Genomic DNA, 17296 nt, shown 5'->3' with positions numbered 1-17296 from the left:
AATCCACCACTGCTTTGCAGTGCTCTGAGCCTTTCCTCCTTTCCCCCTCGGCCAGGTCTTTCCAGCAGGAGCCTTCTAGTGGGGTCACAGAATCTCCTCCTTATGGAGATGGAAAACTACCGGTACCTTCCCCTCCTTCCCCTCTGCAGCTTTATCATTTGGTGTAAAGCTGCCAAATTACAATAACCCATGTTAGGAGCTATTAATAAAAACGAAATAAATGTTTAAATGTTTAAAATGTTTAAATGTTAAAATGATTAAAACATTTTTGGTATCTTTGTATTCTACACTATCAAAACCATCTTTGCATACTAAAAATTCTACAGGAGTTAAATGATTTTGTTAAGTGACCTGTTAATCTGGCAATAGCTGAGTTCTTAGTTTTCCCAAACACAAGTACAAAGGAGTATTGATTGGATCGCTGCAATCCATTCTCCTTTTATTTTTAGGGAAGTGCCTCTGGCAGCACCATACTCCACAAGGAAAGGCCAGTTTAGTTTTTTATGGTCTCATTGACACTACATTCAAGCCATACTTGCCTGTTTCTGCTCCACCAGCAACATCAAATGGTGGGAAGAAGAGCTTGGCTATGCCTGGGGCACCAGGCAAGGGTGACAGAGCCCAGGCTGTGGCCCAGCCCAGCTCCCAGGGATGGAACACTCCTTCCATCCAGGAGAGGTTTTGGGAGATGCCTGAGATGATTCCAAAGTTCCCAGGTCCTCGAAGGTCTCAGCCACTCGTTCTGGCTGTGCAGCTCTGACCTCCTCTGGCTTTGGCCCTTGCACTCCTCTGACTTTGGGGCAGGCAAATTATTGAGATATCATGGTAATATTTTCATTTTTTCTGGTTTTCTAGTTTTCTGCTGGTAGCACCAGCTCACTGAGGAGTTGGGCACACTTAAAGCTGGACCAGGAGAAGGACCAGCACAACCCTAGGAGGGGTGGAACAGCCAGAACTGGGAGGGAACCACAGCCTAAGGGAACCCTTAGGCTGCTTTTCTCCCCTCTAAAGCCTCATCATCAGCATATAAGGAGGAACCCTATGGTCTTGATTTCCCTGATATTTGGCAGTTAGGGAATTGAAAAAGACCTTCAACTACCATTCAGGTTAGCACTAAACATGTGCATGACACCAGCAGTCCTGCAGGTCCTCTCTGGTCTACACTGGCATTTAAAGGTGTCAAAGGTGTCAACACCCCCACACATCTCATACCCACGGTTTAATGAGGACCTGGGAAAAAATATGCAGCTGTGATTATACCAGACCTCCAAAAACATGCTGATATTAATATATATTTTTAGGATAAAGCACTACACTTGAAGGTCATTTTGGACTAAGGTAAATTATGACACTAAAACATAACAACTACCATAAAATATTTAGGATTTTGGGTGCTATTCCTCCAGAATAAGACAGCTTATTTCTGGTTTGGGTGAGCTAAAGCAGAGGATGGTGATTGCAGAAGAACAGTTATTCTAAAATATCTGTTCTGCTTAATTTCCCCCATGGACAATTCATCTTTAAATCCACCTGTAGACAGAGGCTTTGAGATGCTCGTGACCACATGACACGTCAGTTCAATCTCACTTTCATGTTCTGACATCATGGAAACACATTCTTCTGAGGTTGTATTTTTATTGTAACGTTCATTCAAAGCGGGTTTATGGCTGTTTATATCCGGACATGAACATGACTGTTTTTAGCAAAACTGTCCCAGTTTAACCAAGACCTTTTTAAAGAGTTTGACTGTGTTAGGCAAAGGACAAACTTAAAGAGAGCTCAAACAGGAAGCTGAGCTCTAAAAATAGAACTGGTTCTACTTCCAAAATGGCAAGTCAGCGGACATGCTAAACATAGGCAAGCAAGTGTTATAATATTTCATTTTTACTTCTAAGAGCAAAAAAAAAAGCATGAAGAGGGAGCATCAAATACCTTTATTGCATAGAAGCCCTAATCATGGCTCAAGGCTCACCCACCAGGCACTTCTGCACAGAGCCCCAGTGGAAACTCATGACAGAGATGGAAGGTTACATCCATCATGGTTCAGCCCAGCATTGGTTAGGGCTGAGAGCTAAACATTAAAGAAATACAAAAATAATAAATATATATATATATTACTCCCCCTCTCTGTGAGGGAGGATGAGTTTTCTGCCAGTTCAACTTTCTGAACCACCTCATTGCCAGCACAAAGGCAGGGGATGGGAGAGCAATGCCAGAAGTGGAGAGAGAAGGAAGAGAAGGAGCAGGACACCAGTTCAGACTTGCTTAATTGGTATGGCATAAAAAGCAAGTTGTTGGTGGCAATGGGCAGCACAGGGAACAGAGACACTATCCCTGGGCATGTAATAGGCAGCAACAGCAAAAACCAAATGCCAGTTTAGATGACAAAAAGATGGTCTGGCACCAGAGCCCAGAACTGGAATTAGAGGGAGAAGTTTCTATTTCCAGTCTCTCAGGAACACTGGGTAAGTTTTAACCTCTGTCTGCCCCAGGTCCTGGTTTCATGATACAAACTGTTCACCAATACTCAAGAAACTGATGAGGCTTAAATAATTTTTTTAAGCAGGGTCAGCTCCCTGCCTCTTCCCAGCACAGTTCCACAAACTTCAGGGGAAGGATGTGCAGCAGCACCAGCGCTGTGGGAAATCCCACGGTGACACCAACCACAGCCCCAGCTCCCTTCTGCTATCACAGACTGGAGCTTATCTTCTTACACAATCAGCTATTAAGAGGCACAAACTCGGTGAGTGTTAAATGAAGCAACATCTTCTGAAAGTCTGCAATACACCACTTGATTAGACAAGAGATTTCCACTTTACTGTGCACTGCTCCACCTTAACACCGGTGATGCCAGTGTCCCAGAGGGTTCCTCCAGAGCTGCTACAAACAGCTTCAATTTTCAACAAATTAGGCAGAGCCCTCAGACTGGAGGAAAATCACTAATGGAACCTTCACTTGAAAAAAATCCATTCAGAAACCCTGAAGTCTAGTTACTAATTTTAATTCTGCCCAGGAGAGAACACAGTGCAGCTTTGCAATTCTTCCGAGTCCTGAGCAAACGTGGAGCAGGTCAGAACTGACATTACATTGTCTGACTGACAGACAGGACTGCTGGTGTCCCACGAAGAAGGGACAGATCCCATGATAACCAAACAAAAACACACCTGTCAAGTCCTCCTGGTCCTGCTTAAAGCAAAGGGTGTTCACCTCTCTATCATTATTGGTTTGTGGTCGGCACGAGTATCCTAATAGCACTTGCTCAAGTCTGGAAGGATTTATCTGTACTGCCTGACAAGCTACTATGGGATTAGGTAGTAAAATGAGTTCTGTACAGTAGAGCAGCCTCATCAAAGAGAGAGGGATACAGGAAAACAGGAGAGGTCACTCAAGGGAAAAGAAAGGAAGAAAGGACAAAGACAAAAGGATGAGCCAATAAATCTTCAGTGCTGTACTTGGGAAAGAGGAACCTGCTGGACAGAATTGCAATCACTTCAATAAATCAGCATATTTTATTTTATTTTTCAGACGCTTCCTCTTTGTAGTACTCAAATTTGAAAATAAATGCAGCAGCTAGAAGTCTGGCCAGCCCACACCAACAGTACATATGAACTCCTGACAGACCGTTGGTTTGACTCCATCTGACCTTATGGGCACTGGGAAATTTATCATTTTCAGTGGTAATATTTGTTTGCTGATTTTAGTTGAGGTCTGGCTTAGCAGATTTCCCAATTCATAGCATGAAGCACGTTGACAGTCCCAACAGCACTGACTGTGAGGACATTTGGAACTTGATTTTAAAAACAAAGTGTTTTTAAAAAATAGTGGGAGTTTTTAAAACAAGTTTTAGTCACAAAACAATATGATGGAGGAACAATCTATTTTTAGGCACTGGATCTCAGACACATGTTGCTGTCTAACATCTGAGACAAATCACTGGGTCCTGACATATGCTGCTTTCTGACTCTCCATTTGTCCCTTTGGAAAAGTCTGTAGGCAGGTACAAACTCAGCTCCCTTAAAGCACAGGTTTGGGACTTGTATCCTCAGATCAATGGGAATAGCAGTGGCATGCAATTATTTTACAGTCCTTGTGAGGAACATCCAAGTTCAGCCTCCTCCTGCAAGGAGTCACCCTTATCTCCTGCTTTCCAAGTGCTCCTGGATGCCCTGCTCCTTTCAGCTATTGGAGAGATGTATCTCCTGTGGATCTGAGTCCCTTGATGAATTTAGGGGGTGACCTGCAGGGTCCAGAGACTGAGGCATCCTCAGTCTGAATCCTCACAGGCTGAAGAACATGTTCACAAGTTGTTTCTTATGAAACCACACAGACATTGGCCTTCCCAACCACGAGAACAATGGGGATGTTTCATTAACTCAGTTTTGGTTAATATTCCAACCGTCCCATTTACACGAAAAGGAAAAAAGCAGAACCCAGGGAGCAAAAGCAGAACCCAAAAAGCAGACCAGGCACGGGTCACACCGTGGGCCACAAAACCCCCATGAGAAATAAGAGCAGAAGTCTTACAAGGAATGGAAATATTTCATCCAAGTGCCTCCCCTCCCAAGAGATCAGCGATGACTCCTCTCCCCTAGAAGAGCCTGGTCCACTGTGTCTTGTAAAATGCATTATTTGGGCACTAGGAACAGAGCACAGCCCTCCCTGATTCCTCCTTATCCCTCCACACAAGACTCCTGGAGACACAGCAGCTTAATGACTCCTGACTCAGCTCTTCTGCTCTTCCCAAGTGGCACTGCCATTCACAGGACAAATCCCCACACCGGGGGAGGACCATACATCTTAATCAAGACTTTCGTGCAAGTCTGGGGGCAGACTTTTGCACTTCCTTTGAGCAGCCACTTTAATTTTGGGAAGTGCTCCTTACAACAGAGCCTCTCTAATGAGCCTCCCTCCTAACTCCTCTCCTTCTCCAATTTCACAACTTCCTTGAAACAAATGGAGCGTTGCTCTATAGAAAAAGCAACACTGGGTCCCTATTCAGCAGAAATGATGGAAAGTATTCTGAGCTGCAGTGTGTGGCTGCTTTGTCCTTCTTTTGTATCTACATGGCTAATTTTCTTTCACAGGATGGAGAACTGTACATTGATTAAGACAAAATTTCCCCTACTTGCCCACAGACCACACTACGAGCCTCTCGACTTGCTTTGTAGTTGGATGTGAATTCAACCATGATACAATTTTCAGAACAGATCAATTTGAGAGGGGCAGCAAACACGCAGGAGGAATGAACCAAAAAAATCGCCAGAAAGCAGCTACTCAGGGACACTTCTCTGCTTTGCTTTCAGAGGTTTTGAGTAGCTGCTAACAAAAAGCTGAACATTTGCACAGCCAACTCGGGGACCATTGTGCTGGCACACCAGAAGAAATGTATGCTAATGTAAAAGGAGTGTTTTACACGGTCTCTGCCCTCCCTCCTGCCTTTAACTATCTGACCTGCAGTCACCACCACCACGATTTGGAGACACCACTTATGATTCTTGATTCAGTACTGAATGAAATTTATACATCTGTATATATGTATTCATCTATAAATGTGTGTACAGCTTTTAACAGATATATAAACCACATTTCATAAACCCAGACTAATCATTACCTACGTTTGCATCTCTTTCCATCCCCCTTTCAATATCACCTACTTCCAGAAGCATGGTTTAGGGTGGTTCTTGCATTTCTGTGGAGTACCTGGCACATTTAGTCTCATTTTAGCTGGAATTCCTGGGCACTACAGCAGTGTATGTATTTAACAGAACAAAAATGGCTGGATGAAAGATGCAGAGCCCCACACAGCTTAATGGCTGTTAGGTACCCTTGATGAGCAGTAATCCTTTCTGTCCCAAGTGAATTTAAATTATTTACATCAGCCTTACGTTAACCAGGCAGGGAACTTGTTCCTCCCCACTGCAGCCCCTGCACAGAAGAGGCCACAGCTCACCACATTCACTACATCATTTACACTTTCCAGGAAAACCACAAACTGACGCTCCCCAGATTCTGTCTGTAGCACCTGGGCAGACCATTTCTCCTTTCAGCCTGATTTCCATATGGGAAAAGAAGGTCACACTGTTTACTGTGCACTGTTACACTGTGGAATTGCTGCTGCTCCTGGAATGAGCAAAATGTTGTGATACCAAACTTCAGAAAGCTTCCTAAGGGCTCTCCCCTGTGAAAAAACCTGAACAGCCAAGGAAATACTCCTCTGCAGCTCTGATTTCATCCACTGCTGTTAAAGGAAGTTCAGTTGTTCACTTCAGTGCACTATGATGAAGTCCTTAATCACTTATTCACTTAGTGAATAAAGCATGAGCAGATGTGCAAGAGCACACACAGCATCTCCTCCAGAACTTGTCAGCAGCACGAGGGAAGGCTGACCTGCACTTGCAGGGCCAACCCCCACTATTTATAGGACTTTTCCCTTGAAAATGTCTGGGGTTTAATGATGTAATTTATTCTATTATCTTTCTCCACTGACACCATGATTATAAACTCATGGTTGAGGCACAGACCTTCACACATATTTCTTTAAACACTCAATTTGCAACTGAAATTTCTGCCTCAGCTCCTGTTCTTTTGGTGTTTCTAACAAGAAGGCAAATCCCAGCAATAATCAGGTATCTCCTCAGCTACTCCCACCGAAGAAAGCAACAGGATATGTAGAGCCTGGGTTTTCCTTTCACCCTTTGTCTTGGAGATCAAAGCCTGCTGCCAGGTCTTTAAAGATTTGACAGAATCACAGAAATCAAATATTGAAATGATCTATTGGGTCCCATCTCATGCATCATCTTCTTGGGCCAGATAAAGATTGCTCTCTGCAAGAGTTACTGGAGCTTGGTCGTGTTTGCTTTTTATTTCCATACCTCAATGCACACATTTTAAGCACAATTAAAAGCTTTACTGCTTTCAACTTTACTTGGATTCTTTGTACAAGAAACACCAAAGCCTTTCAACACAGTTTGTGAACACAGCAACTAAATGAAGGGAGCCAATCATTTCCTACCCAAGTAAGCATCATGGCCCAGTCCAGTCTGCAGCATCAGATTATAATGGCAAATTCCATGACAGATGATACATTCCTCACTGCTCCTACACTTATTTTTTGAATTCTATAAATAAACCCTTAGTGAGTTGGTTAAATAAAATCAGTCAGTGAGTTGATGTCAGTTGTTAGACCACCCCATGAATAGTCTAAGTCCTGTACTTGCACTGTTCCCACTGATACAATGCCTGGCTGGGCACGGTGAATTCCATAGGACAATGCTGCTGATCCTACAGAAGTGACCGCCGTGGTCACAACTTTAACCTCTTCAGCCCAGGGATCACAATAACCCAAAGTCTCTTTTCTTTCTTACAATCCTCAGCATGTTTGAAATCTCCCCTTTTGCCACTCGCTGGGGTTGGAAGCTCCACTGTGGGGATGTACAATAAATACCTACCCTGGCACACAAAGCTGCACCAGCCCAGAGAGGGAGGAGGTGATGCACATCCCACACCAGCAGCACCACTTTGATTTGTTTATTTGGGTATGAGTGCAAAAATTGGTCAATAGCCATAGACTGGCAGCCCGTTGCAAGCAAATTGAAGAGAGGTCAGCTAAAAATTAAAAATAGAAGCAAATACATCCAAACTGGCCATTACTGTTTAGAGAGAGACACTGTGCTTGTGCAGGGACTGCACTGGGCAGACTGTGACAACCCAGGGAGACAAAGGCAGTGCAGGCCAGTCACAGGCACTGCAGACGCCACAAAAAGCAGATGTGCTTCTAAATTCAATCAGTGCCAACCCAAGCAAACTACTAAAAAAAAATCTAATAAAAAAAGTAATCAAAGAAAGAAAAAGGAGCTCAGACTGCCAGACTAAGGCACACATCCATGTGTGTTCCCTCTCTTTCTCCTTTACTTGGCTCCCAAAACTACTCAATGAAGTACTACTGCTATGTCTTCAGATTGTGTGATGTCCATGAAGGATAATATAAAGACAAAAATCAAACAAAAGACAAAATGGAAGCTTTGGCTTTCTGACTTTAAAGACTGAAGCAAATGATTGCATTTGGTCCTTGAATTCAGGAGTGGCAAAGGCTGGAGATGATGCTCAGGGCCCATGGGAGCCCTGGCTGGCAGCAGCCTGCTGAGCAAGGCAGTCACTTTTCTCCTTGCTCAGCCCTGGGCAAGTTACTTCACTTATTCTGCAGAGCAGTGGGCACAAAACATTCACACAGGTACGACACCCCTGCAGAAATAACACTTACCAAACTTTTACTGCAGATGTGGCAGATGTTTAAGGACACTTTAAGAGGGCCAACAACCCTCAATCAAATTTTAAATCAGTTTATGAAGAGATGACAGTGACATTCTGCCCTTCAGAGCTGGCAGTCAAATCTACCTTACACAAGGAAATGAGAAAGCTTAAGAGTTATTAAATTACAACAGAGTTTTGCTTCTTTCAAGAGTTGTCTCAAGTTCCTAAGCAGGCCAGGAATTCCTCTCCACTTCTCCATTTGTATTCTTGGCTCACAGCCATTTCAGAGCTCAGACAATTTCCAGCTGCTGAAATGAATCCATCGTCTCAGGTTTTAAAGAGCATCCAGGATATCGTTGGTGTGGAGGTGGAGCCTGGTTATAACCATTATCCCAACTGTGCAGTTTAAAGGGATGGGTCTAAAGCTGCTGTGGGGAAGAGTGTTTGATACACACATGGGTGCACAGTTGGGCACACTAAGGTGCAATCAGAAACAGGAGGTCCTGAACATCACCCACTAAATTACAGCTGGTAGCTGCATTTCTTTAAACAAGGAAAACAAAAAAATTCCATAAAGCAATGGCAACGTTTTGTTGGTAGTCTGACAAAACACTAAAGAAGAGACACCTAAGCTCAAGTAAACACAAACAGTGATCAAAAAACTCATCTCTTTTTTTGCTCCTTATTATTGCCACAGAGCTGAGTTTTCAAAAGGAGACTTAAAAGCTTGTTGTTACTTCCCTGTGACTTACAGGTACTCCATTCTGGAGATGGTACAACAGTCAAGTTAGAAATAGAAAGTAGGATTTCAGAGACCAAAGGCTCAGTAACTTCCCATGGAATTTATGGGCTTTGGAAAAACCCAGCATCATCTCTTTAAAGTGTTCTGTAACTAATGTGTTTCCCCTGATTCAGAGGAGAAAAGAGAACAAATGATAGGCTTAAATAGCACCAGCACACTACAATGATGAGCACTTAAAAACCCAACAAGTTTACAGAGAACACAACATTTTTCAAGCCATGTTCTCTCTCTGTCGACTCCCACACACAATCAGATGCGGAGTTATGATCATTCCATTTCACATTCCCAAACATCCTTCCCCTCCCAGGTTCATCAAAGGATTGAGTAAGTTTTGAAAATACCACATGTCAGAAACACAAACCTGGATGTTCAGGATATCAGAGAGGTCTGCTAAAAAAATGCAGGGACGATGACATATTAACATCTCCAGTGAGAGGAGATATTAATAAATCAAGACCTTTCATCTGCTTTATTTGAGCATTAGACTGTGAGTGTAACATATGTGTTAACCTAAAACTAGAAAAAAATTATCAGCAATGATATGCAATAGAAAAATTGCTCACTGGTGTTTCCTGAGGTCATTAGTAGATAATTTAGAAACCTGGCCTGGAGACAGGAACTGCCCCCATGTGCTCTCAGTGTCAGTGGGGCTGTTCCATCCAGCCACAAAAACAATTTGCCATAAAACCTGTGATTTTTCAGCCCATTTCCCAAATATTTTAGATCTTTTGAATCAAATTTTCCACCTATGGTGCCAAAAGTCATCAACTGTATTACAAAAAGAGCAGGTGACAATGTTCTTGACCACGTTACAGGCTCAGTACAATGACTCCAAAGGGAGTTTGCCCAAACATGATAAAAAAAGACCCATGATGTGGTATCTGGCCAAGAGCACATCCAGGGATTGCAGGTCCAGCTGTGAGGAACTGCACACTTTTACATTAAACTTAATCTCCAGGTTAATTACAAATGTTATTTCTGCTCCATTGTTTCATAAAGGTGATTTTATTTATAAATATCCTCCCGCTTTGCTCACCATGTACACAGGAATCTCCACCCCCTAATACTTCAAAGGACATCAATCTTGAGGAAATGCAACTCCCACACTTTGACTGTTATACAGGAAAAACAATGTTGTTATGCAACACTACGCTGTTCCAAAACATCTCAACGTCAGACCCTCAGCTTCAGCTTCAGAGACAGAAATGGAGTTTATCAGCCATGGAACAAATTCACAGCAAACTGCAAACAGGTCCAGGTGACTACAAGGTTTCTGCACGAGGCTCCTCTGCAGCAAAGAGAGAGATTCTGTACCTACAAATGTCACAGGCAGGTATTTAGGAAATCCATAACATTTAGGACTTCAAATACTCAGACTGACCAAGAGAAATGTTACCAAATATCACTTCCCACACCACTTCCCTAACATTTTCTGTCAGAGATTTGGGGCTTTTTTCCTGAATTTATAAATGGTCATAAATTAAACAACATTGCTGAGTTCTGTTTGTGAAGGAAGGTTATCAGAGATAACCCCTTCTCTCACTGATAACCTCAAGTGAGCAGAAATGAGGCACGAGTTCCTCTCCTTTGTTTTTCTTAGCTACATCTTTTCCAGACTTGATGTTCCTGTTGATCATTAAACTCAAGGAATAATTTCTTTAAAAACTGGCCTTTCAGAATGCAGCATTCGAGCTAATTTAAAAGATTAATTCCTGCCACAATACAGGTAAATAAACCCAGTAAATTCTAACTAGCAGGAATGCAGTTGAAAGTCTTCATGAAGGACTGCAGCCAACACAACCAACACCCAGCTTGTTCCATGGAGAGCAGGATCACTATTCAGTAACAATTTCAGATAACAATAAATAACACACCCATCTGCAATAAAAGCAGATTTCAAAGAAACACACAGTATAATCTCCTACTCAAAATGTAGCTTTTCTTAGAGTTAAAAAACATTTACTTTGCAAAGATTGCTAGGAAACATTTGATGATGACAGTCACCACTTCTCTGGTTTGTGTCTTATCAAAAGCCAGGCAGTTTGCAAGGGTTTGTGCTCAGCCTCTCTTCACAACCTTCCCTCAAAGCACTGACCTGGCCTGACACTGATAAATACTGTGGGGAGAGCACAGGCAAGAGGTGATACGGCTCCAATCACACCTTTCACAAACAGATGCTCTACAGCAGATTAAAAAAAAAAAAATAGGAACTCGATCAATAGAGCTGCTGCTTTCCAGGATCACAAAAGTGTGTGTGGAACACCTGTTAAGGGCAAAAGCATTCTCTCCCTTCCAAATGGCCAATTATCCAGCATGAGATCGGAGTCCGGTCAGCACAACTACTAATTAGGGTTCTCCCAGCCTTTTTAATTTACAAATTGCCTCTCCATTGCCTTCTCCCAGATTCTGAGAGTTACCACAAATGTCTACAAACACAACTGGACAAGTATTTCAAAGCAATTCTGTTCTGTATAGAGCTAATCCAGTGCATTCAAAATAACTTACCCACTAATAGCTTCACATCTCTGACAGTGAAATCCGGGTCAGGCATTCTGTAATTAGCAAAGAAAGCAACGTTAAATACTGTCAAGATAAGTATGGGTACACTTTGGTTACCATAATAAAAGAGAAATAAATGTATAGTGCTCTTTGTCCCTAGTGCAGGAGGTGGAATCAAGCAAGGCCTCTCTGAAGTGTGGACAGTGCAAATTCTAAAGACACACATGACATCTTTGCCTTGGCAAGTGTACAACAGTTTCTCTATTCACAATGGAAGAAAAGGTGTCTTTTCGAGCACTTCTTATCAGCACTGGAGTGGGAGGGAAGGGGTTGGGGGTGATTTCAATAAAATCCTAGACCTTTGTAGCTTGTTCTAAGCAACTCCTGGGGGTTTGCAACTGGTGGTGCCTCCTGTATATTCCCCAAGGTGAACATTATCACACTTGCCAAACTGAGGGACAGAGCAGTGAAACAATCTGTTCAAAGTCACACCATCACTGGTTGGATTCATTGCTTGGAAATAAAATATTAAAAAATGATTAATTAAAGCCTCTTTGTTTTACTGACTAATCCAACCTCCTTGTCTGGCAGAAGACAACCTGGCTGTTATTTGGTGGGTTGGAAAATTGTTCAATTCAATTTGGGCTAATTCAGAGCTAAATTAAATGGTAGCATAATTGGTTCTGGGATGTCGATGCATTTATAGGATCACTCCTAACACAGGCAACGTTTTAGGGTTTAATGTAATTAGACAGTAGCCTGGTACAGCAAGTGAGCAAGTTTTATGTATAAAGGAGACAGTAAAATTCTGTAGCACATAGACTGGATAGAAAAAGAAAACAAAAACAGTAGTGGGGGTTTAAAGCTGATTGGCTTCATCTTACTGACAATATTTCACATTTCACATTGCACAAAAGCTGACTAAGGAATTGGAATGAAAAACAGCCCAGTGGGACCTGCCAGCTCAGTGCTCTGCCCCTCTTGTACTGCCCCAGGTTGAAGATAAACAACTTGTTTCTGGACTCCTGACACAATTTAGTTAGAAATCAGAACGATCCAGCCCATGGGCAAACGTTCAGAGCAGTAGTTTTTACTATTAAGAAAACACTAATAGGTAAAGTTAAAAAATGTATTTGTTGGCATGCATGTATCTTGAGAACTACTTGCCAAATTCTGCTTGCCCACTTTCTTTTACCCTTATCACCTTTCTCTGGTGGGATGCAGAGGCTGGACAATATCTTTTGTTAGTTCTCTGCCAACCCTCACATCTTTGCATTTAGCTGTGAGGGCCCCACAGCTTTGGAATTCACTCCCTCTGCGGAATGAAACAGCCTGAATCTACTGACCTTCAGGGTTCACTCAGAGCTCATCTTTTTTTTCCAAGCACTAGAAAGTCAGAAGTAGGGGAAGGAGGAACTATTTGTGGGCAACAAGAACATGCCAGGTTTGTCTGCAAATGCACAGCTTACCTGTATTTCGTGTCAGAAATGTAGAACAATTAGATGGGCAATCTTTTCACATTTCTATAAATCAAAATAGAAATCAACCACCAAGATAGAGAACAATCCTAACCCAGATGGATACAAGCAATTCCAGCCTTTTTAAGAGCTGCAGCAGCAGCTGACAATAAACATTACTCAGACTGGAAGAATACAACCCTCCCTGGCAATGGAACTGCATGTTTAGCTCTTTGGAGAGTACACCTGGCAAATCCTTGGGGTTTTTTCTCTGCAATCTCAGGTTGTGTGACACAATAAAGAAGGAGAACACAGAGAGAATAATTTCAGGCTTGAAAACAGCAGGTTTCAAGTACAAGAACCCATTTTGTAGTTGGGTTGCCTTGGGAGGTCCAGCTTTAATTCCAACCCATTCTGCTGCCTTAGGTGACTGTATTTCCTCAGCTCCAGCCCTGCCACACAACTCCTGTACAATCCTATACACTCACTCTTATACAATCAGGGCTGGTTTGCTACAGCACTAGGATAGCAAAAACACCCAATATTGTTTTCTTGGATGTCACCAGTCCTATACCACACACTCACTGTTGGTTGGTTTATTTTTCTGCATATAAACCCAGAACAGCAACAATGCAAGAACAGCCCAGAAGTATTTTTTTCGTTGCTCTCATGCAATTTTCAGACAATGCATCCTGTGTAAAACCACTACCAATGCTTCTAAAGATTTCAAATATCATAAAAAATAAGTGAATAAAGGTATAGTGGGGTGACTGAACTCCAGAATATGACTGACTGCATTTGAGGTTTTCAGCAGTCTGTAATACACAAGTCATGTCGCCTGTTGCCTTAAAGGGAAAAGAAATGCAAACACCTCGGTGTGCTCTGGGTGCCTTTTAGTAAACTTTAAAGATGTGCTAGAGAATCTATTCAAAAGCTAATGAGGATGAGCTCTGGCCAGCACAGGTATGTGATTAACCACATTACAATACAAGATGACCATTGCTCAGATAAGAGACAACATCTCTCCAAACAGCATTCCCTCTCCCAGGGAAATCCTGGAAACAGTCAAACAGCCCTCCAAGAAAAACAGTTTCCATTCTGCTGAGAGATCACAGGTGGGCTTTCCTGCTTCCAGCCATAGGAGTAGCAGCTCATGATGGTCAGAGATACAGAGGAAAGCAATTTTCAGTTTCATTTTAATGGTTTTTCCTCATTCCTCTCATTCCTTGCCATTTCAGAGTTCCTCCAAGCACAGTAACCAAACTGTTCAGCTCTGTGTTGTGCATCTGCCAGGCACAGGCATGCAAGCTGACTGCTTAGCAGCAAGCACAAGTGGAAGCATGTATCAGCAGTTATTCAAAAAATCATCTTACATCATATATTTTGTATCTCAAAAGTCACCCTACACGTGTGGATCACATGGTCTGCTATATCATGATGCACAGAGCCTGCTCAGGACAAGAGACAGTGGTGCCAGAAACGACCCAGACACTGAAGGTTCCTCCCATTTTGGATCAGTTAGGCAGCTGCCAATCCTATTTCCATCTTGCTGGAGTACAGTGCACACAGCATTTTGGTACCTACACACCCCCAAACCTCATGCACTGCACGCCAGCAGCTTTTGATAGATACATATAAGAAGTGGAAATGTAAATAAAATTAAATCACGTTATCTGCAGAGAGCCAAATAGGAAAGTTTGCTCATGCATTTCACTTCTGTCATTTAAAATACACATAAATTGTGTTTCCAACCTTCTCTTACTAGCACTTATGCCCAAGTGTGTGCAATTCCTTTACAACATCATTTCAAATTAATAAGTCACGCTCATTTAAATAAAAAATACAGGAATGTTGAGTGTCCTATAAGAGATTACTGATCTACAAATTCTAGTACTTAATTCCCCAAAGCAGTCAGTATTCAGTGATTCAGCAGAGAATGGAAATGTAAAAACAATTCACCCAACTAACTGTGAAAGGGAGAATTCAACTGATTCCATGCAAAAACCATCCAAAACTCATGTATCAGATAACTTGTTCTTATTTTTCTCAGCACACTAATTCAGCAAAAATATCCTCAAAAGAAAAAAAAAGCTCTTCTCTGATCATGAATTCCATCTAGAGAAAGAAATTGCACATGATGTGTGTGTGGATGGTTCACAAAAGGGAGAAAGGGAAACAGCCCTAGGAAGGAGGGGAGATGTCAGGATGGTATTAGAGTTATTAAGTGATATCAGCAGTTGGTGGGGATCTGAAAAGCTGGCTGGTCAAGCCTGGCTGCTGAGACTATTTTCAACTCATCACAGCAAACTGGAACACATATTTTTCCTTCACTGTCCAAAGTGTGGGTGTGTGACAGAGCAGCAGGTAAGTGACTCCAAAACGCTTCCACCTCTTCCCAATCCAGATCAGAACTCAGAAGATGCAGCACCCCAACTGCCAGAGCTGCACAACTCCAACTGAAGACAAAGGCATGCAGCTCTCAGTCCTGCTTCTTCTTCACTTCCAATACATGTTCCAAAACTGCTGTTAATTTGGCTGCTTTGATAATGCTGACAAAGCAAGGTACCTGACTTTCAAAGGGTTCTTTGAGGTGTGGTTACTCATCTTAAAGAAAACAAGCCAACACGACACAAAATCCAGGTTCCTCTTTACATGATCCTGTTCCTTGAGGAGTCTCTGAACCCCTGGACCAAGAGAGACCAAAGAGCCCTCTCCACAGGCAGCATTCCACCAGGAGTCTCCAGTGAAAGCACACGGCCAGCCCAAAGTGGAGGGAAGTGCCAAGTGGCAGCTCTCCCGATTTTGGGCACAGGACCAACAAGGAAGCCAACAATGATGTGTGAGCTGAGATTGGAGTGTTGAAATGTCTCACTGAAATTACCTAATTATAGAATCCTGAATCACGAGCATCAGGAAGAAAGGGATGTGACATCCACTGGTCAGGACACGGAGAAACAAGGCATCTTTGGAAGGATCTTGTGCAGCACTCCCAGCACATCAGGCAGCCTGAGGCCTGGAGGCATCACCGTGGGTACAGGTGGCCGTAGGAAGCACTGACACAGGCTGGGATACTGGTTTTCCATCCCAGGTAACGCTCGTCCATTTGCAGCTGCGGATCTGAAGCCCAGGAGTGTTTGTGTCTGGGATGAGCTCTCACCTCCACACTTCTCCCCTGCTGGAGCACAGCTGAACTGGCACAGTTGGCACAGCAGGAGCTGAAACATCTCCCCAGTTTCCTTCTTGAGCTGTGAGGAATTTCACATGAACTTCCTCACACACAGGAGGATGTGGCTGCTGGGAAGGTGTAGTAACACCTCTGACTCCTGATTTCTTCAGGAAGAATTCTTCAAGATTTTATGACTTGCCCTTTAGGAGCAGCAGTTTAAAACCAATGCACACACAGAGAGCCCTCTAAGCACCTCTTGTTCAGAGTTCAACATATAAAACTATTTTACTTTGTCATCAGAGCCATCACAGCAGCTCCTGTTTGCTCTGATAGTAAAGGGACATGTGGTTGTCAAATACCCCAAACACTGTTTCTTCTCTTTCTCTCTTTAAATTATATTGGGGTGGTTTGATTCTTTTTAATTAGTAATTGGGACCCCTCGGTCCCCTAAACTGTGAGGTGTTCCAGCTGAAACTGAGCAAAGTAATGATGCTTTCAAAAAATTATTTTTCTGTTCTTCAGCTATAAGCAGTTACACAGTCCTAATTTCCAGAAGCATCAAGAAACATTTATCTAAACTATGGATCATGTGGCTGATAAAGTTTATCCTTTTAATATTTCTGTCTCAGACACTGTCACTTTCACAAACAAACTTGCAGGATTCTCTTATTAAAATACCAAATCCTTTAGAACTGGATATTAACAAAATGCAACCGCAAAAAGACTCCAGTAATCCCACATTTAACCAGACATCATTAAATATTTACAAAGCTGAAACATTCTGAAGAGCCATGATTATAATGGAAAATGGCAGGCATCATTAGACATTCCACCTGTAATGCAGAGAACACTTGAGAGGTCAAAAATTGAAGGGAGTTTGTTCTGTCATTACAGCATGGATTGGGTGCAGAAACCTTTGGATTATATTCCTAACTTTCATTGCTGACTTATTTTTGCTTGTGCAGTACCACACTGGATGCACTTAACTTTTATAGACCTCATTATCTGCTTGTTTATAAGCGGAAAATAATCATTCCTCTTCTCGAGGGTGCTGACAGTCAGACTAATTGCAATCCATTTTGAGATCATCAAAAGAAATATCAGATACAAGTGGAAAGCATA

The 17296-nt window shown here is 42.5% G+C and overlaps 1 protein-coding gene across 6 annotated transcripts in view; it reads right to left on the bottom strand.

The window, feature by feature from the left end:
• Positions 1-17296, bottom strand: part of KDM2B (lysine demethylase 2B) — a 116554-nt gene that overhangs the window by 88271 nt on the left and 10987 nt on the right. For all 6 annotated transcript variants that reach the window (XM_051785802.1, XM_051785798.1, XM_051785799.1 and 3 more), the window contains one exon: positions 11558-11604. In XM_051785802.1, coding sequence (XP_051641762.1) covers positions 11558-11604 — 47 coding nt within the window. The remainder of the gene's footprint in view (positions 1-11557; positions 11605-17296) is intronic.

This window comes from Manacus candei, unplaced genomic scaffold (genome assembly GCF_025592945.1).
Source record: "Manacus candei isolate 608988 ecotype Guabito, Panama unplaced genomic scaffold, ASM2559294v1 h1tg000020l, whole genome shotgun sequence".
In the NCBI taxonomy this organism is placed as follows: Eukaryota; Metazoa; Chordata; class Aves; order Passeriformes; family Pipridae; genus Manacus; species Manacus candei.
The sequence above is the reverse complement of the archived record's forward strand: the minus strand, read 5'-3'. Positions and strand labels throughout refer to the sequence as shown.